The following is a 19186-nucleotide window of genomic DNA, read 5'->3' as shown; positions in this document are numbered from 1 at the left end:
TTAACTCCTTACAAATGAGAAGGAGCTCCTTCTCACACCAAATCAAATTCCAAATAAAACAGTTAAAGGAGCTGACAAATGTCGAAGTTCCATTGTTGTGTGGAGGAACTCCTCCTCAATTTTAAGTAGCCAAACAAATATTTAAATTACACTCAATAAAAAGAAGGTAATATAATAAGAGCAAGCAACATAGTAATTAATAACTACTAAATAAATAAATAAAATACTCTCATATTTTTCTCCCACTAATCCATCTTGTCTTCCTTCTCGACTTTCCAAGCAATAACTCTCACATGCATACCATAACATGTGCCAAACTACTAGTAAAAAGGTAAACAAAAGCAATAGAATTAAAGTTAAATTGCTCTCAATCTATGTATTTCCAATTTTAAACCCAGCAAGTCATGTCCCGACCAGTCACATATACATTCCCTTCTTAGGAGAAAATATCAAGTGAATCCGTAAGCTCGCTTTGCAGAGTCAAGGGTGTTGCAGAGGAGCATTGAGATTACAACAGGTCCAACTCCTCCTGGCACAGGAGTTATGGCTGACACCACCTTAATTGCCTCTTCATAGCAAACATCTCCGGTGGTACGGAACCCTCGGGGACTATTGGGATCCTGCATATTATGACACATCCATCATGACAAAGCAAGCCCAAGAATTCAAACCAAATACGCAGACAAGTTTATATCCTAATGAAATATCACTGTATTTCTTTATTGGCATGCAAAAACACACGTTTACAAATTTGACATGAGATGTGGCGGTGAAAATTGATTTTCCTTGATGGCTTCTGTACTTGTGATATAACATTGAAGACTCTATGTAATGCATTGTTTTTCTTGGTACTTACCATGCAATACAATATCTGTCCATATGCCAAAACAAATTGGTGCTGCACATCGAGAGAACAAGATCAATGCCCTCATTGAGAAATGGCTTTCTCATTGAGCACATTGCAGTCCGGTTTGTCTATTAATAATGGGAAGCGAACATGGATTACCACTTACCCTCTGCTATTTAAAATCCTTGACATAACATACTTGATGTTGTATAGTTGATTCAAAACAGCACAAACCATCGGCACTTCTAGCTCTGTAAACTTTAGGGTTAGGGGTTGATGTGAAACTGAGGAGTCCAATTAGGGTTTGGCTTATGAAAGAATTTGGGGGTAAATTAGGGATCTAGGACAGGTGAACCAGATCTACTAAGAATGAGAAATTCAATTGGATATCAGGCAATTCAGAGGGCAAGTAGGACAAAGAAATGAAGGCAACTGAGAAAAATAAGAAAGACGGGAAAGACACAACAATGCATACACTTGTGCATAAGCATGTTGTAGTCTTTATCAACATTTAGACTAACACCTCTAGATAATAATATCCTAGTCTTTAATAGTAGGAAGCTATGCCTTGAAACACAACTAGCCTAATTTTACATCAAAATTCATTTACTACAAAGAACAAGAGATCACAAGCTTATTTGTAGACTTCGGCTGGTTAATAATAAATCCTAGTCCTTAAAAATCAAACTAATCATGACCATCCTTTAAAACCCTATAAAAAACACAAAGACCCAGAATACACTTACGAATAGTAACATACTCCTATGGCCATGCAAAGTCACTTCGTTTTAATGACACTGTCATTTCCAATATTAAATAAAAATAACAAGCATTTTTACAATTTATCAAAGACAACCACTGAAGGAACAAAACTCTTGTAAGTTAGAGGTCTAGGGCCTATGTAAAGGATAAATTTTCTCAAACCAAGTTATGGCCGCAGTTTTCTATACTACTCATGTGGTTCTGGTTGATTTACATATTAATAGATGTTCAACAATACAGTAACTAGTGACAGTTAGGTAATATAGTAATAGTGACAACTAATGGTTAGAAGGTAAGGCATAATTAAGGATATAGTCCTAGCTCCAACCCCTAATGCAATGATACGACTAAAGAACTTATATGAAACTTCTTCTAAATATGTGGATGAGTAAACTCTTACACTCTTTGGAATTTAGACTTGCTTTAGAGATTAATGTCTACTCTAGATGGATATTGATTCAGTCCACCATCAGGCCTTCAAAAGTACTTTTCTACATTTAATGAAACAATAAATATCATTATGGTCTAATACAGTCATGACTCATCTGAGGCTGAAGCAGTTGAGTCTTCCTTTATGACCACACATGAGTAAAGAAGGTAAAATCTGATAGATACAAATTCTTATGATCATACAAATCTAGTTTCTCTAGCAAAATTCTATTTTTAAAATGCATTTTGCGGGAGGGGATTTTGAAGTAATATATACTTTCAATGTTCCGTTTTGGACAAAAGATATAGAATAAAAAGATTTGGGATACTTTTTTCCAATGCACCCTCCAATGCTGGTGCATTGAGTATTTTATGGTAATCGCAACCAGAAATGACTGCTTTCTTGGCAGATGAACAGTAGTTTGTTCCTTTGTTATTGCACTTAAATGGACAGGAAAACTTACCAAACTTCACAACAACCTAAGAAAGAAATGTTTATGACTGTGCACAGATATAATCCTCATTTGATCTGAAAGTTAGATAGAAACAAGATAATTTACCTTAACTGAATTTGTCCCCATGTCGACTACAACTGCCCCTGGCATCAGCCAATCGCATCCGATTATATTTGGAATGCCAACATCTGATACAACAATATCAGCTCGACGAGTAATTTGTTCTGGGTTGTTGGTGAATGAATGGAGAGTGCTAACCGTCGCGTGGTGCCTCTGTCCAGGACTAATGGAGCATCATTGAAAAATTATTCAAACATTATGATGTCTATACAGTAGAGAACAAAAATATGTGTCACCTGCAAGAGGAAAGAAGTGGATAACCCAGCAATCTTGCTTCTCCCTATTACCACTGCATTCTTCCCAATGATCTCCACACGATATCTGAGCAACAACTCAATGCAAGCCTTAGGGGTACAAGGGATGAATAACGGCTCCCTTCCCCGCAATGCAAGATTCCCCATATTGAGGGGATGAAAGCCATCCACATCTTTTTCCGGACTCACGAAATTTATAATCGTTTCCTCATCCAAATGCTGAATCAAACAAGTTAATGTACAATATTTTTAGAAACCCAAAAAGCCAAAACCAAATCACATGACTAGAACTAGAAGAAATTAAGAATACAAACCCAATTTGAAGCAATAATTCTAAATTAACTCCAAGGAGTTGGTACCTGTGGCAGAGGAAGTTGAACAATTATACCGTGCACAGATGGGTTGCTGTTAAAACTTGAAACAACATCAATAAGTCGATCTTGAGTACAATCTTGAGGCAGTTGTACAAAGGAAGTTTCAATCCCAACTTCATTACAAGCTTTTAACTTCATATGGACATAAGCGTGTGAGTCCTCTCTGTAGCCCACCAAAACCACAGCCAACCCAGGAAGTCTTCCAATGGCAGCTTTCATTCTGCTTATTTCAGCAGCTACTCTCAAATTTATGTCTTTTGCAATTGGCTTTCCGCTCATTATTTCAGCAGCACTCCGAGTCTGCCCTGTAGCTCCTGTTTTCACAGCTTTGGATACAACAACAATCAACAACCACTCATTCAATCATTCAATCAATCAATCAATGAAGCTAAAACAGACATTTTTTATGAGCTGAGGAACATAAATGTGGTGTAGAAATGCACTTACGGTGAAACCCAGATGAGAGGGGACGATGGGAGGTTTGGGTGGGAACCCAAATGTGAGGGAGAGTGAGAGGGCTTGAACATGGCGGTGAGAGCGTCGCTGAGTAAAAGGCTTTGCCTTTGGTCCCCAATCTGTGCCAGAAACCCACCATAACGCCACTACCTCTTATCCTCGATCTTCATACTCTCCTCTTCTTCATATTCTTGATTATCAATATATACAGACAAATAAAACCACTAGTTGTTGTAGCTTGTTTTATTTATTGATCAAGTGGGAATTTGTACACAGAATTTCGGATATTATGAAAATGTGAGTTTCTTCTGTTAATGCCTTAAAAATTCTTTTATTTTTTTTGGATTAAAAAAACTTTCAAATTCAAAAAGATATGGTTAGCTAAGAAACGAAACCACATATGTTAAGGCAGTGACTCCGTGACAACAACAACAACCAAAAAAAAATAAAAAATAAAAGGGTTAAGGCAGTGAGTCCACTTTTGCACTTGAGACGAGACTTGAGTTCGATCTCTCTTCTCATGTAGGTTGGTTAGACATTTTTTTTTGGGTCAAAAACAGAAACCATTTGTTAAAACTAAAAAATGGCTTTTATTTTCACGGGATGCAAGCATATCAAGTTTTCCCTTTCATAAAACTAAAATGAAAAAAACAAAAAACAAAAACTGTCAATTGACACAAGCGCTCTAGTATATATAAAGGGAAAAACTTTGGTGAAATATTTAAAATCCCAAAATACTCTTAGCTAATTAAAATGTTAAGGAAGAAAATAATATATTAAATGAGGATAATATTAGTAAATTTAAATATTTTAATTTAGTAAAAGAGGATAATAATAATAATATTTGTACAATATTTACGGACTACATTCTTATTCATAAAGAAAGGTCCCATATACAAAATAGATTTTATTTGTTTAACCAAAAAAAAAAGGCTAATTGACATGTGTGATGCGCGTGCCAATGTACTAGTTTTGTTTTAGGCGACCGGCTGAGAGCCATCCCATAGTTCATTTTGGGCTGATTTTAAAGGGTATGGTCAAAAAAGACAGGAGAGGAGAAGAAGAAGAACCAACCAAAGAGAAAAAGAAAAAGGGGAGGAGCCGCCTCAAAGGGCGGCTGGGAAAACCTCCAGTCACTAGAAAGAAGGAAATGAGGGAGATAAGACTACAGAAAAGGCAGAGCCTCTATGTTTAAACACTCTCGGTTAAGAAAAGAGTAAAGTAGAGACTTGTCATGTGTATTAAAGGAAAATCCTTCTTTTCCACCTTTGAATCCCCCATTTGTCCTAAAAAGAGACAAGGATCATACATGCTCATGCTAATTACTAAATTCTCAAGTCCAATAAATGGTTTTTCTCGCTTTTTTCTGTTTCATTGTAGTTGTTCAAAATATGTGACATGCATAATGCAGAGAACAAAACCTGAAACAATATCCTTATTGGCTCCATAAAGAAGTCCGACTGCATGTACATAATGCAGAACAATATTCAACAATCTAACACAAAACAAACTGCAACTGCCTTTATTCCACATAACTACTCCGTCATAATTGTCATCCGCTGAAAGATGGTTTCAGCAACACCAAAATCCAAACACGATGCATATCTAATGTGAGTTCTGACTCTCTTCCAATATTTCAAGATCGGGTTCTGCATAATGAGTTTCTGTTTCATCTATCCCATTGATTAATTTACTTGAAGTTGATGCCCTTGCAGTTGTGGTCACGTCTGTGGAAGTAGAAGAATCAGCTTTGGTACATTCCCCATGAGCCATGGCAACATTAAGCTGATGATCATCCGCTGTAGGGGGATTAATCTGCTCAAAGGTTTTCTCACCAACAAGAATACTCACAACGTCTGCCATTCTTGGCCTTAAAGTAGGAGATATATTCGTGCACATCACGGCCAAGGTTAAGATGGTGATGGCTTGTTTTGCATCATAAATACCGGACAAATTTTTATCCACCAAGTCCACGAGGCTTCCATTTTTATATGCAACATAAGCCTGCGGTAAAATGATGTGGGTTTAGAATTCAAAGTGTGCAAAGTGTGCATGTTCACTTTAAAGTAGGAGGAATTACAAAATACCGTACGTCCTGTCAGTTTTACTTACCATGTCCAAGAGATACTCACTCTCATGGTTAAATTTGTATCCTGCATTTTTCTTCCCACTAACAATTTCGAGTATAACCACCCCAAAACTGTAAACATCAACTTTGCTTGTTACAAAACCTTGAACTACATACTCAGGTGCCATATGTCCACTGCATCAACAACAATGAAGCATAAATTCAAATTATATTTGCATAATGCACCCGTAAGTAGTTGAATTTCATGTATTATTTTATACAGAGTTTCAGAAAGTGAAAGGTATTTGTTTTTTGTACACTTACTTTGGTGCTTCCACTTTGATGATCCTAAGTTGTTCTTCCTCGGTATACAGGCTTGCCATTCCAAAGTCTGAGATCTTAGCATTAAGAGCTCCATCAAGGAGGATATTTTCAGCTTTGATATCCCTATGAACCATCTTGAGTCTAGGGTGCTCATGAAGATGATCTAAACCCCTCGCTATTCCCAGGCAAATGTTAAATCTATTTTCCCAATTAAACTTCAATCTGGACTTCGAGCCTGCAAGTCACATGAATGATGACCACTTTAGCATTCTATGCATATATTCCTCCAGTTTAGTCTAAACCGTAAACAACTTTGTTTTTGTCATAAACACTGTATCAGCACAGAAAACACAAGTCACTACAACAGAAAAACCACAGCTGATTTGCATCATGGAAGGCATTTAATGACTCGGGGTAAGTATCGTAATATGCGTCGTCGAATGGGGGTCATGGAAAGTTTTCTCAAAAGACGACATCTGGTATGCGTCACCTAATAGTATTTCGATGGTATTTCAATGACAAGTGAGTACCGGATCTTATTTTTAATATAAAAGCAATACATGGTAGGAAGAGGAAAATGTTGGCTAAGCTCAAACGAATGTAAGTATCTCCATTTGTACACAAAAGGAGGAAGTACAATATAGAATAAAACAATATGATGTTGTGCTTGAAAAATTAGAAAAGAGAGGAGAAAAGATGAATTACCAAAAAATGCGTCTGCAATGGACAGGTTTGGCATATATTCATAGATGAGCAAATGCATCTCTTCTCCAAAATAAGCATCCAACAATTGAACAAGGTTCTCATGCCTGAATGACTTTAAGGCATAGAATTCATTTAATAATTCCTCAACTTTTTCTTTTGAGTGAGTAGAAAGTCTTTTAACAGCTACAGTAGTTTGACCACCTTCCAGTTCAGCCTGCATCAACACAATAGACAAATGTTATATATCTGAATAAATTTGCAACATTCAAAAGATACCCCACCCTAATATCAAATTTCTGCCACAAATTAAGTTCACAATGTAAAAGTATACCTTATAAACCCTTCCAAAATGCCCTCTACCGATCTCCATTTTGCTGCTAAACTTTCAAGTTGCACCTATTAATTCTTGAAGGGTAACATGTTTATCTTGGCCTATCTGTATATCTGTTCCGGGAAAAATCAAATATGGCATGTTAACTAGGCAATAAGAATTCTTGAAAAAGGGCATGGTGCAGTGTAGTTGTAGCTTCACTCACCTCTCAACTCTCTTTTCCCCAGCCAGCCCATTTTCCACATGAAAGCTAATAGAAGCAATAGAACAACTACACTTGAAGGTAGAGTAATAATCAATGCTTTCTTCAATTTTCGCCACAATGCAGAGCGTTGGGGATCTTCGAAGTGATATTTCATCGAAGGAGGGGATAACAGCAAGAGAAAAGTCAAACTTCTTTGAAAGATTGTCAAATTAATTCAGTATATATGCTGTCTAACAGGATTAAACTAATTAACTGAAATGAAAACTGCCTGCTTGCAACCTTGAAGCACACATGAGGGCCATATAAGCCAAGGGGTTCAACTGTAGCTTGGAACCAACCAGAAGAAACTAAAGTCATAGCCTTTTGAATCACCTGGAGTTATGGAAATAGCAGAAATGAGAGGTCCATTCAAAGTAGGCAGGTCGTCTGTACTTCCCTTTCCAGCCCAGTAGAAGGAGATGTTCAATAGACTCTCATTAACATCAGCTATGAAATCTATGGTTAGAGGTACCTCTGGACCCTTTGCCTTTTTGCGATGTCGAAATTCGTTAGCTTTCTCTCATCCTACAACAAACGCTTCTTATATAAAGATTTCAGTTGATGGTACTCAATTTAGTGACAAATAATTGAATGACATCAGCTCTTAATTACCTGGATATAAACGTCAAATACCCGTCTCTTTAGTTTACGATATGATTCCTTCTCCCTGAATACTATTTCAGCATAGTGAAGGATCACGTTATATTTGCCTTTTGTAAGCAGAAAGCATAATAACTTAGGAAGACAGGGGCAATCCGAGCATTTAAATATAAGTCTGACTCAGCAACATGAATTCCACATGACTGGGTCTGTATGAAATTACTAGAATTTGAATCCGGTGATAAGAAGTCTCCAGAAAGGCTATAACCCCAGGTTTTGGAAGGACTAATATAATAGAGTGAAGTTGAGTTATCTGCTTCATAATACTTGTCACCAACAGTTAATTCGCTCACCACCACAATTTATAAACAAGGAACGAGCTGCAAATGTTAGTCAGAAAGGGATAAAATAAAGTGAAAATGAGACATTAATAAAATGAAAAACGATAAAATTAACAGCTGCAAATGTTAGTCAGAAAGGGATTGTTAAAGTTCAGATTATGCTTAACCAATCATTTACAAAATTCATACTCTCTTATCATGCTTTATAAAACTATTACAAACTTCTTCCTAGAGATAATATACAAGTCCTCACCAGACAAAATGACATGGTTGAAGTACTTAACGGTGCTGTTTTTTGTCTTTTATTTAACGGTGCCAATTTTCAATCAGGAATCCTTTAGGTAAAGTTGTGTGTGATTGTATACACGTCTGAAGAACCAACCAAACTCACATTTAGATTTTCGTCCAGGACAATGCGTATGCATGCGTTTCTTTGGATCCCTGGATAAACCACCGAATTTGTAAGAAATGGCCCTTGGCTTTTCTTATACTAGAACAGATAAAAATATTAACATACACAAACAGTTGATCTGGATCGGTTGAACTTGAACTGCTGCAGCAGGCAAACAAGTTCCTGAAATGTATGGAAAACGATCTCATCATAATTCCACATGCAACTAGATTGGTAGCAACAGAAAAAGAAAATTAATGCCAATTCTTACAGATGATCTCGCTTATGCACTCCGAAGCTAACTTCTGAAAAGCTGTTGTACGACAGATGACATGGTCAAACATCATAGCTAATGGAACGTGGGAACATAATACGCTCCTAGAAAATGATGGTGGCTTAGATAAGGATTTTTCTTCTGCATATCATTAAGCATTCCGGTGTCAAATCGAAGTAGCTGTCTGATGAAAGAAGTATTCTAGTATCTAAATTACTGAATGACATTTTGTAGAATGGTCATTTCACAACTACTATTCATATAAATATTTCATTGCATTGATATGATTGAAGTTAAGAAGACACTCAAATATCAGCTCAAAATTAATATACTCCATATAATGACTTTTTGACCTTGCTAACGTGATTCTTCTTGTCACGCGCTAAATTACATCCTAGTGGTAGGTCCATATATACTTTTTCTTCCAAGTCTCCATGTATGAATGCATTTTTGACATCAAACTGATATAATGGTCAATCGAGATTTGCTGCTAGAGACAATAGAACTCTGATAATGTTAATCTTGACTACTAGGACAAAGGTCTCAGAATTCAAATAGCGCCTTTTTGGTGTTAATCAAGTGCACAATGGCTTTAAGAAACCAGCATTACTACTGACAACTGTCACTTAGGGCCGGTCCTAAGATTTTGAGGGCTCTGTGCGAAACTTAAACAGGGACCTCACATAATCTAATATGAAAATGCGAAAGAAAATAGAAAATTTGCCATGACTTAATACCTTAAAACAACTTTTTTAACAACTAAAATTCATCATCAATTATCATACAATGATAATAATAAATCAAATTTATAAGAGTTTTAATGTTTCAATTTGAGAACAAAGAAGAGGAAGAAGAAGATAATAAATTTTTATTTTATTTTCTTTTGAGTGGGTGAAAACATATATATATATATATATATATGTTTTTTTTGGTTAATTGGAGAAAGCGTATATATACTGCTTGTATGTATTTATGTTGATAACAATTAAAAAAGAGTAAAATGTAAAAATACAACTTTTGAATGACATATTCATTTGGTAAGTTTTAGTGAAATCCAATCATTAAAACTGTGCAATGTTCCAACCACAGTACAAACTTGAAGTGTCCAATTTCTTTGACCAATTGATTTCGGATCTGGCCCAAAACTTGGCCAACATCATAATATGGTCAAAGGATTCATTTGGAAAGTTTTTAGTGAAATCCAATCAATAAAATTATGCAATGTTTCAACCACTTGATAAACTTCGCAAGAACTTCGTACGAACATGAAGTGTCCAATTTATTTGACAAATTGATTTCAGATTCACTCCAAAACTTAGGTAACATCATAATATGGTGAGAGTCATTTGGTGAGTTTTTAGGAAAATTGAGGCAATGAAGACCAAACAAAACCAAATATACAGTTGTATTATTTTTTTACACGCTTAAATATATATAATAGTTGTAATATTAATATATTAATATACAAGTCAAAAAATTTCGAGGCCCTTAAAAATCGGAGGACCTGTGTGGTGGCACCACTTGCACACCTTCAGGGTCACCCCTACTGTCACTGAAAAAGATAACTACGATGCTACCAACAATTCCTCATTATAGAGAGTACGTACTTCCTAAATAGTTTCCTTTTATTTGCTAGGCTGTTACATGGTTCTTTCATATATGTATGCGCACACAAGGTTTACTACCGCATGTAAACAACCAGACTGATACATACTCCGTCCAACTGAAGGCGAATCCAGCATATTTGAATTTGCCATCAATTGCAGGTTCAAAAAGCAACGATCCTAATTCTAATAGTGAACTTGAGTCATAAACATCTTTATAACTGGTCTTACTTTAATCCCAAAGGTGTTAAAGGAAATTATGAGATACTAAGCTTTCTGGCAATCATTGTTGAAGAAATAAAGATCAATTCTCAAGATACTAAGCTTTCGGACTTACTTGACAGCCAATGCATGAAGATAAAAATAACTGTACATATATAGTTTAAGATTTTGAATACAGAAGCTTACAATCTAGTCTTGACTGCACCAACCCAAGCAGGGATTGTATCATTAAGTTTATTTTTTGCCAAGGACCTGAGGAGAGAGAGTTGATAATAGAATAATAACATCAACAAGAGTTTGGTTGTCTTTTGTGTAGCAAAAACACACGAATAACATTCACTTACAAGTGAATTAAATTTAAACCACTCATGGATTGTGGGATTCGTCCGGTTAATTTGTTAAAGCTCAAATCCCTGTTAAGAATACATAGAGGCATTAACAACTTGGGAACTTAATTAACTAGTCTGTGAGATAAATTGTACCAAAGTACATTCAAAAGCAGGAATTGAAACAAATCAGTAAACCATTACTCTAGGGACTTGAGAAGGTGTTGTGTGTGTTGTGTGTGTGTGTGTGTGTGTGTGTGAGAGAGAGAGAGAGAGAGAGACTCACAAGTATGTCTAAAGTTGACATTTCACCAATGTATTCAGGGATTTCACCAGGTGATGGAACAGTTCCTTAATATCCTATAGAAACCATGAGAAGAGGTGAGTGAGTGGATACATTATGAACATGAGATGTTTACATCTAGTGATGCAGTCTGCATAAGACATTCTGCAACTTAAAGAAATGTTGGGTTTTGTCCTAGCACAAAGACTCTTGCAGAGCAAAATAAAGCTTGCTTGCATAGTTCACTATGCTGGTAAAAGTTTAAATCTGGCCAGTTAACATTTTTTTTGTATTCAACCTCTTTGGCTTTTAAAATGAATAGATGTGTGCGTGCGACATGTAATAAAACCATTTACAGAGTTTCTATATTGCTCAGGTTCGCAGATCGTGGGAATTGGAAATCAGAGTTTGCTACGTCACTGATCATTCTGCAAAATGGACACAAAAAATTCATCACGAAAAACAGAGCTGCTGATTTATTTTTATTTTTATATTTTTCCCTGTGAAAAAGTGGGTTAATGAAACAGAAGGGGACGGTGTACTTACAAATACTGAAGACTGGAGAAACTTAAAAAGTTTCTGCAGGTAGACTTCCCTTCAAAATTGTTTCCCAAAATTGACCTGTGAGCAGTGCAGAGTGATATGAAATTCAGATGTATGACATCTTATCAACTTTGACAATTCATTTTGTCAATGTCTCTATGAGATAACTTCATAGAGTAGAAGCTTACTTGTTCAATTTGTAAGGACTTGTTATACTATTTTAATTAGAATTTCTAACTCTATTCCCCAAAGATTTACAAATTGCATGCAGCAACGTAAAGGAAAACTTACAGAAAATGAGAGATTTGGGTGCAATTTCGGATGAAGTCAGCTGGAAAGGGACCAGACATATAGTTGCCAGATATTGAACTGCATTGGCCGATTAGGCTCTCTCAAATATTAATAAATTCACCTTATTGTGGATTGCAGGCATCAAGAACATTAAATAAAGAAGAATTAATCCTGCTGCAGTCACCAAATTCCTTTACCAAATTTTTTTACTCAAATGACGTGGCATTATTAAAGATTGGCATACTAAAGATGTGTATCGAGTAAATTTGATTGGCATTATTAAATGAGAAACACTTACAATATGCGTTCAACTGAGTTAAGACTGGCCATAATCCGGGAATTCCCCAGTGAGATCATTGGATGTCCGCACAGCTTCCACAACATGAGAACAACAACAATGTGATCCCAGTACAGATTTAAGTACCAAAATTTTCTCCTTCTTTTCTCATGATATATATATATATATATATATATGTAACTTTGTTTGAAAGAAGCTTACAAGTATTGGAGATTGCTCAAATTACTAAATGAGGGTGGAAGACGACCAGAGAGTCGATTCTGATCCAAAATTTCTCAAAGCATAAAAAAAAAAAGAAAAAGGAAGACGAATTCAGATATTTGTTTTCAGTAGAAAGCTTTAGCCTTTAGAATATATGTACATAATTTTTCTCTCTGTATGTGTGTGTGTGATGGGGAGAGAGAGAGAGTGTGTGTGTTGATCATAAGGTGCAACAAAGGCGAGCAAAGAACTTACAATATTTGAAGGGCTGTGATGTTTCCTAATTGGTTGGGAATTGGACCTGACAAGTTATTATAATACAGAGACCTGCAAAACTCACAGATTATAAAGAAGAATTTGAAATGTTATACAAAGGAACCAACTGATCATATCAAGTCAAAAAAAAGTCGAAGAATTCAAGTGCAATGGTGAAAACAAAAAGTTGCAGAGAGTTTACTTACAACGTAGTTGCAGAGAACTCAGTGCACCCAAAGATGATGGTATCTGTCCGCTGAGGAAGTTGTGATCCAGATAGCTTTTTGGCCAGAAAACAATTGAGCTAAGTTATTAGATGTTACCTTGTTAAAGCTCGGAGAGGAGTAGGAACAGATTAAACTTAAAGTCGAGTTAAGCCGAGTTGTAAGAAATACTGAAATTAGATATAGATATATACAAATTACAACATAGAATTCAAGATTAGATAGAAAGTCAGCCCATGTAAGAAAAAAGGAGGAGGAAAAAACCATGTTTAAATTCATTGAAGTTAATCGAACCGATGTATTTAAACCTTAAATTCTTTTCTCTTTTTTTTTTTTTTGGTAAAAAAACCTTAAATTCTTTCAATAGATTTTCCCTTAAAACACATGCCAATTCCACACTCCACACCTACAATGACCAAAACAAGAATAAGTCTGACTTAACAGTTGACGCTGTACATTCCTTGATTCGCTTTCTCTAAATCCCAAAGAAAAAACTCCATAGAGGGGAGAGGAAGCATCACTGCCCTCTTCCCTTCCCTTCTCCTCTCTTCTTTTACTTTTTTATTATTTATTTTTATATTTTGAATTTATAGGCTTTATTTATTTGAGATTATGTTTCATTGTACGTAGTGATGTGAGTTAGTAGTTGTTGGTGTACCAATTTGATTAAAAACAGATTTGGGGAAAATCTCAATTTAAGGGTTAAGTACCATAAGTAGTTGGGAAAGAATTTATCCCACACTCAATTGATGTGAGTTATAGTAGTTGTTGGTCTCCCTCCCCTGTAACCAAAGCAAAAAAGAAAAAAGAAAGAAACCAATATTGAATATATACTTACAGAATAGTAAGATTGCGCAAGTGTCAATGGATTTCTTGAAAGGTCTCTGAATATATGAAAACTTAATTAATATGCATTCATATAAATTCAATAAATATGTATATGTTTTGAGGTAAGGTCTGGCTCTCAAGTGAATCCTTATCTATATACACTTACAATCGTGTGAGGGATGACAAATTCCACAAGGTATCAGGTATGGAACCGGTAAGCTTATTGCTGGATAAATTACTGTTCAAGTATATAGAATCAACATTAATATTTTCATATAATACAAGCAATGGATTCATCGTGAAAGAAGAATGGAAGAAAATTAAATTGTATACCAATTTAATATAATAAATAAATAGGAAAATTAAATTGTATACCAATTTAATACAATTTATAAATAAGAAATTAAATTGTATATATCTAGTGGCTTGGTTTTTCGAGAAGGAGCTGCGAAAGTAGTTGGGAAAGAATTTATCCCCACACTCAATTGATGCGAGTTATAGTAGTTGTTGGTCTCCCTCGTAACCAAAGCAAAAAGGAAAAAAGAAAGAAACCAATATTGAATATATACTTACAGAATAGTAAGATTGCGCAAGGATTCTATGCGCTCTGATATGCCTCCGTTTAGTTGATTCATTGAAAGGTCTCTGAATATATGAAAACTCAATGTATTCAGATAAATTCAATAAATATGCATGTTTTCGGGTAAGGTTTGCCCCTCAAGTGAATCCTTAAGTACTTATCTATATTTATGTATACACACTTACAATTGTATGAGGGATGACAAATTACACAAGGTATCAGGTATGGAACCGGTAAGCTGATTGCCGGATAAATCACTGTTTAGCATATAAGCATACAAAATCAACATTAATCTTTTCATATAATACATGCAATGGATTCATCGTTAAAGAAGAACATAAGAAAATTAAATTGTATACCAAGTTAATATACTTAATAAATAAGAAAATTAATATATTTAGTGGCTTGGTTTGTAACATCTCTTACTCAATTTAATCGATTTAATTCTTTTGAAATTACAATTTTACCCTTGGGAGTGGGGGTACTTTGGTCACTTTTTAATCCAGAAGGATGTTGGGGAAATGAGTGGCACCATTGCCTAGAGCTCGCTCTCACGAGTTCGTAAACATGTAGTGGGGCCAAATTAGAGTTTTAACGAAGAAGTTGTGGTCAAAGGAAGTGCAGTGGCACAATCGTAAATATTTCAAAGTTGGATTTTTAAAACAAACCAGTCTCTCTCTCTCCTCATCTCCCCGACGCTGTCTATCTCTATGCACACAGCAGCAATTTTTAGACAGCAATTCATCGCCGTCGATGTCCAATTCGAGTTCAATTGGTTGCAAAAGTTTCGTATTGATGTCCTCTATCTAACCCACCCATTTTCCCATCTAAAAAACCCAAGGAAATTAAACTAGAATGACTGGAAGTTCGGGTGATTTTCAAAGTTTCCGACATCGTTTCCGTGACTTTGACTACCATTTTCATCGAGTGAGGCTGAAGTTGACGTGAACCAAGCAATCAGGCCGAGCCTTCCTCCTCTCATGCCTCTGCTTAATTGTAGGACACTTGTCCATTCTCTTGAAACTTTTATTTTGGCTGTTTAACTAGAGATTCTTAGACTGCTTTGACATTTCCCGTGTAGGGTTGAAGTTAAGACCGGAGGCCTATTTTGTAATCTTTGTGTTGTTGCTTTGTAGTTGGTATTCTTTTTCTCTTGTTCTTTACAGGTTGAAAATTTTGGTAAAATCCGATTTTCAAGAGAGACTCTGCCGAAATTTCAGTTGAAGTCTCGGCCTTCTTTTCTTTTGTTTTAGGGGAAGAGGATTTTTGAAATTAGTAAGTGGGCTGGGCATCGGTTGGATGTCCGAAAAACCACAGGATTTGTCACGGATTCCGAGGAATTCGAGGCGTCATGGTTTCCCTCTTTCGTGACAATTAATAGAAGGGATCGGTTGAAAGAGTTTTTTAAAAAAGAAAGATGTAAAATATCTAAGCTCAACTTGATCCCGCCCCAAAAGAAAAGGCACCGGCAAAGACAACTTCTGAAGCTTGTAATTTTATTTTTTTAAATTCTCGAACTCTTTAAAAAAAAAAAAATTGATTATAAATATAGGTATGCATTAAAAAAAAAAAAAAAACTGTTGGAATAATGATAGGAAATAGTTACAGCGTCTCCAAATGCTTAAGCTCCTCTACTTCTTTAGGTATAAAACCAGTTAAAGCGGCGCCAGTAAAAGAACTGCAACACAAATCATTTGAGAAAAATTCTTCTTAGAATATTATTATTAAAAAAAGCTCGAACAGTGCGCATCATGAGATGACATTGTTAAAAAAAAGCCCGGAACGAGTGCTCTATATATATTATATTAATTTAATTGTGACTTACAACTCTTTGATATGGCAATAGCTGTTTTTGCCATGTCCACAGTCATCTGTGCAACTGATCTTCAAATTGTTAGTATCCAAGCCTGCATAATGGCAAATTAAGCTATTGGAGTATGATGGCCCGTTATACTTTAACTTATGTAGGATCAAATCGAGGACGACCACTGCGAGAGAGAGAGAGAGAGAGAGAGAGAGAGAGAGAGAGAGAGAGAGTGTTAATATCCCAAACTCGAGCTGTAGCGTCAAAGGATTGTGAAATAAAGCAAAACTAAAATGAGTCCACGTGCATATATGTACTATCAACAAAACAAGGGTATGTCTGGTAACACTTTCACAATACATTTTCGAAAAATGAAAACGAGAAATGAATTTGCATTTTCAAGATCCGAGAATGCCTCTAATAACTTAGTTATAAAATATATTTAAAAAAACAAAAACAGTGGAAATGTGGTTGGTACTTCAATATGAGAATAGCATAAACAACAATGAATATGTCACATCTTTTAGGGCCCGTTTGGTATCTTACTTAAAAATCGAAATAAAAAACAATGATTCTTTTCTAAAAATATAGTTTTCAAATACTCATTTTTAAGATCTAAAAACTTGTTTGGTATCCAACTTTAAAACTATTTTTAAATCTTAAAATTTTGAATTATAAAAAATAAAAAAATAAAAAAAACCAAAATCATGGCCGAGAGAATATTGATAGTGCCATCGTCACTAGTCTCGCCGTCGTTGCTCTCCTTCTCGTGGTCCGATAAGGCCACCTTGAAATCAAACGCGTTGTTTTGCTTTGTAGGTCCTAGCTAGATGATTAAAAGTTTCTTGCGGAACTCTTAATCAAGAATAATAAGGAATACAATGATTATGGAGAATGGAATAGAATCGAATGAAAACTGATTGATTAATTCAGTCTAACATTCGATGTATATACAGAATGAGTTTTTCTAAAAATGGAAAACTAAAAATAACAATTGATTTCCTTACATCATGTATGGTTTAAAAAGTTTAATTAATATAAACCTTTAAGTTTGAGTAGTTTCAAATCCATTAGGTTTGAACCGCAAACTTTTAATGGGTTTATAATAATTAAATAAAATGATAATTAAGTAACATAATATTAATATTATATTGTATTACGTACGGAAGATCCACCTGGATCACCCGATGAACGAGCACTTTCCAGTGCCGTCCTCTATTTTGAGCACAAAGTATAGCAATGAGTCGAGCACGGTCTCGTGCTGGCCCGGGTGGATGAAGCAGGCGGCGAATACCCGAGCATATTTTTCGATCTTAAGTAGCTCTCATAACAAAATATTTATTAATTCAAAATGAGAGAAATGTGAATAAAAAGAGAAAGGGATGAGAAACAAAATAGTTGTATACCTTCTTTAGGATCCAACTCAGTAGTTGTCTCGGAAGATCCATGCCTAAAACCAAACTGCGAAAGGAGGAGACTCAGGAGCATATACTCAACAAGAAGTCTTGGACGGTTTCAACCATTGTGCTTTGCTTTCAGATTCTAGTTCACTTTGGCTATACGCACACTAAGCCTTCTTCCCCTTTTTATAAAGCAACAGGTTGTACCATCTTTCTTTTTTCTTATAAATAATTTAACAGACAAATACTGATCTATTATAAAGCAACATGTCAGATATGAGGGGGGACCATGCATTTCTCACTTGTCAGATAAAGCAACAAGTCAGAGATGAGGGGGGACCATGCATTTCTCACTTGTCAGAGTAGTCGACTCTTTGTAAACCCCTTTTTAAAGAAATATGAGGGTTTTAGTAAAAGTCCTTTAATAATAAGGATTCTCACAAATGCAGCGGCGGAAATGACTTGTCAGTAAAAGTCCTGTCAGTGACATTAATACTGACCAACTTTTGCAAATTAGTCTGTAAAGGCTTGTCTCTGACACAAGTCATAAAATGACTTCACTTTCTTACTAACAAAAAAGTTTGGGGAAAATCTCAAATTGAAGGTTAAATACCCGAAAAGAAAAGAAAAATAACTTTAAGGGCAAGCTTTGATGAGGCTAGGGTATATATTGAGCTAAGTTGGTGAGTAAAAATGAACTCATATATTTTAAGAGTTGTGAAAAAAAAAAAAAAAAAAAGTTGAGCCGTGAAGGAGTTGGGAAAGAATTTGCCTCCACACTCAGTACCATAATTAGAATGCCCCTCCTCCTATGGTCTCCCTTGTAACCAAAGCCTTCTGTCAATTGATTTCTTGAAAGATCTCTGAATATATGAAAACTTAATTAATATGCATTCATATAAATTCAATAAATATGTATATGTTTTGAGGCAAGGTCTGACCCTCAAGTGAATCCTTAAGTCCTTATCTATATTTATGTATATACACTTACAATTCTATGAGGGATGACAAATTCCACAAGCATACATAATCAACATTAATATTTTCATATAATACATGGAATCGTTAAAGAAGAATGGAAGAAAATTAAATTGTATACCAAGTTAATATACTTAAAATCTTAAAATAAGAAAAGTTAATATAATTAAAACTATTTTTAAATCTTAAAATTTTGAATTATACAAAATCATGGCCGAGAGAATATTGTAGTGCCATCGTCACTAGTCTCGCCGTTTCTCCTTCTCGTTCGTAAGGCCACCTTGATCAAACGCGTCGTTTTGCTTTGTAGGTCCTAGCTAGATGATTAAAAGGGAACTTGAATAATAAGGAATACAATGATTATGGAGAATGGA

At 35.3% G+C, this 19186-nt stretch overlaps 3 protein-coding genes and 1 long non-coding RNA gene across 6 annotated transcripts; all 4 read right to left on the bottom strand.

Annotated features, from left to right (window-relative positions):
- Positions 1-192: 192 nt before the first annotated feature.
- On the bottom strand, positions 193-3963 carry LOC148921566 (bifunctional protein FolD 1, mitochondrial-like). Of its 2 annotated transcripts, none has more exons than XM_089043868.1 (5): positions 3689-3963; positions 3227-3555; positions 2850-3086; positions 2599-2766; positions 193-620 (listed from the first exon to the last, which is right to left on the bottom strand). In XM_089043868.1, the coding sequence occupies exons 1-5, from the start codon at positions 3834-3836 to the stop codon at positions 450-452; spliced, it is 1053 nt and encodes a 350-aa protein (XP_088899994.1). In that variant the 5' UTR covers positions 3837-3963; the 3' UTR covers positions 193-449. The 2 variants fall into 2 exon arrangements, with proteins under 2 accessions (XP_088899994.1, XP_088899993.1); XM_089043867.1 differs by having other exon boundaries at positions 3227-3567; positions 3689-3961.
- A 1060-nt stretch (positions 3964-5023) lies between these two features.
- On the bottom strand, positions 5024-9057 carry LOC103328695 (putative LRR receptor-like serine/threonine-protein kinase At1g53440). Of its 2 annotated transcripts, XM_089044196.1 has the most exons (11): positions 8973-9057; positions 8828-8884; positions 8702-8751; positions 7982-8349; positions 7703-7894; positions 7331-7465; positions 7126-7238; positions 6795-7008; positions 6090-6324; positions 5810-5960; positions 5024-5701 (listed from the first exon to the last, which is right to left on the bottom strand). In XM_089044196.1, the coding sequence occupies exons 7-11, from the start codon at positions 7162-7164 to the stop codon at positions 5303-5305; spliced, it is 1038 nt and encodes a 345-aa protein (XP_088900322.1). In that variant the 5' UTR covers positions 7165-7238; positions 7331-7465; positions 7703-7894; positions 7982-8349; positions 8702-8751; positions 8828-8884; positions 8973-9057; the 3' UTR covers positions 5024-5302. The 2 variants fall into 2 exon arrangements, with proteins under 2 accessions (XP_088900322.1, XP_088900323.1); XM_089044197.1 differs by lacking the exons at positions 7982-8349; positions 8702-8751; positions 8828-8884; positions 8973-9057 and having other exon boundaries at positions 7703-7897.
- A 1808-nt stretch (positions 9058-10865) lies between these two features.
- On the bottom strand, positions 10866-11832 carry LOC148921565 (uncharacterized). The gene is made up of 2 exons (XR_016123337.1): positions 11146-11832; positions 10866-11053 (listed from the first exon to the last, which is right to left on the bottom strand). It is a non-coding gene; the product is annotated as an uncharacterized LOC148921565 (long non-coding RNA).
- Positions 11833-12994: 1162 nt separating this feature from the next.
- Positions 12995-18878, bottom strand: LOC107881168 (uncharacterized). The gene is made up of 10 exons (XM_089049248.1): positions 17841-18878; positions 16456-16618; positions 16237-16308; positions 14816-14887; positions 14624-14695; positions 14217-14288; positions 14061-14106; positions 13572-13628; positions 13205-13278; positions 12995-13070 (listed from the first exon to the last, which is right to left on the bottom strand). The coding sequence occupies exons 1-10, from the start codon at positions 17920-17922 to the stop codon at positions 12995-12997; spliced, it is 786 nt and encodes a 261-aa protein (XP_088905374.1). The 5' UTR covers positions 17923-18878.
- Positions 18879-19186: the final 308 nt, after the last annotated feature.

Source organism: Prunus mume, linkage group LG1 (assembly GCF_029339155.1).
Source record: "Prunus mume cultivar Tortuosa linkage group LG1, ASM2933915v1, whole genome shotgun sequence".
NCBI classification, from domain to species: domain Eukaryota; kingdom Viridiplantae; phylum Streptophyta; class Magnoliopsida; order Rosales; family Rosaceae; genus Prunus; species Prunus mume.
Note: the sequence above shows the minus strand (reverse complement) of the source record. Positions and strands in the feature narration are given on the sequence as shown.

What these genes read in the sequence shown, in the direction of transcription:
- LOC103328695 (XM_089044196.1), bottom strand. Translation starts at nt 7,164, where the DNA reads ATGGAGATCGGTAGAGGGCATTTTGGAAGGGTTTATAAG. An exon ending in ATCAAAGTGGAAGCACCAAA is followed by an intron (nt 5,961 to 6,089) that starts GTAAGTGTACAA and finishes TTGTTGATGCAG; the next exon opens with TGGACATATGGCACCTGAGT. An exon ending in GTGAGTATCTCTTGGACATG is followed by an intron (nt 5,702 to 5,809) that starts GTAAGTAAAACT and finishes ATTTTACCGCAG; the next exon opens with GCTTATGTTGCATATAAAAA.
- LOC107881168 (XM_089049248.1), bottom strand. Translation starts at nt 17,922, where the DNA reads ATGCTCCTGAGTCTCCTCCTTTCGCAGTTTGGTTTTAGGCATGGATCT. An exon ending in TGAGTTGGATCCTAAAGAAG is followed by an intron (nt 16,619 to 17,840) that starts GTATACAACTAT and finishes TCTCTCTCGCAG; the next exon opens with TGGTCGTCCTCGATTTGATC. An exon ending in TTGCGCAATCTTACTATTCT is followed by an intron (nt 13,629 to 14,060) that starts GTAAGTATATAT and finishes TGGTCATTGTAG; the next exon opens with GTGTGGAGTGTGGAATTGGC.
- LOC148921566 (XM_089043867.1), bottom strand. Translation starts at nt 3,836, where the DNA reads ATGGTGGGTTTCTGGCACAGATTGGGGACCAAAGGCAAAGCCTTTTAC. An exon ending in CCTCTCATCTGGGTTTCACC is followed by an intron (nt 3,568 to 3,688) that starts GTAAGTGCATTT and finishes TTGTATCCAAAG; the next exon opens with CTGTGAAAACAGGAGCTACA. An exon ending in CCACTTCTTTCCTCTTGCAG is followed by an intron (nt 2,767 to 2,849) that starts GTGACACATATT and finishes AGTCCTGGACAG; the next exon opens with AGGCACCACGCGACGGTTAG.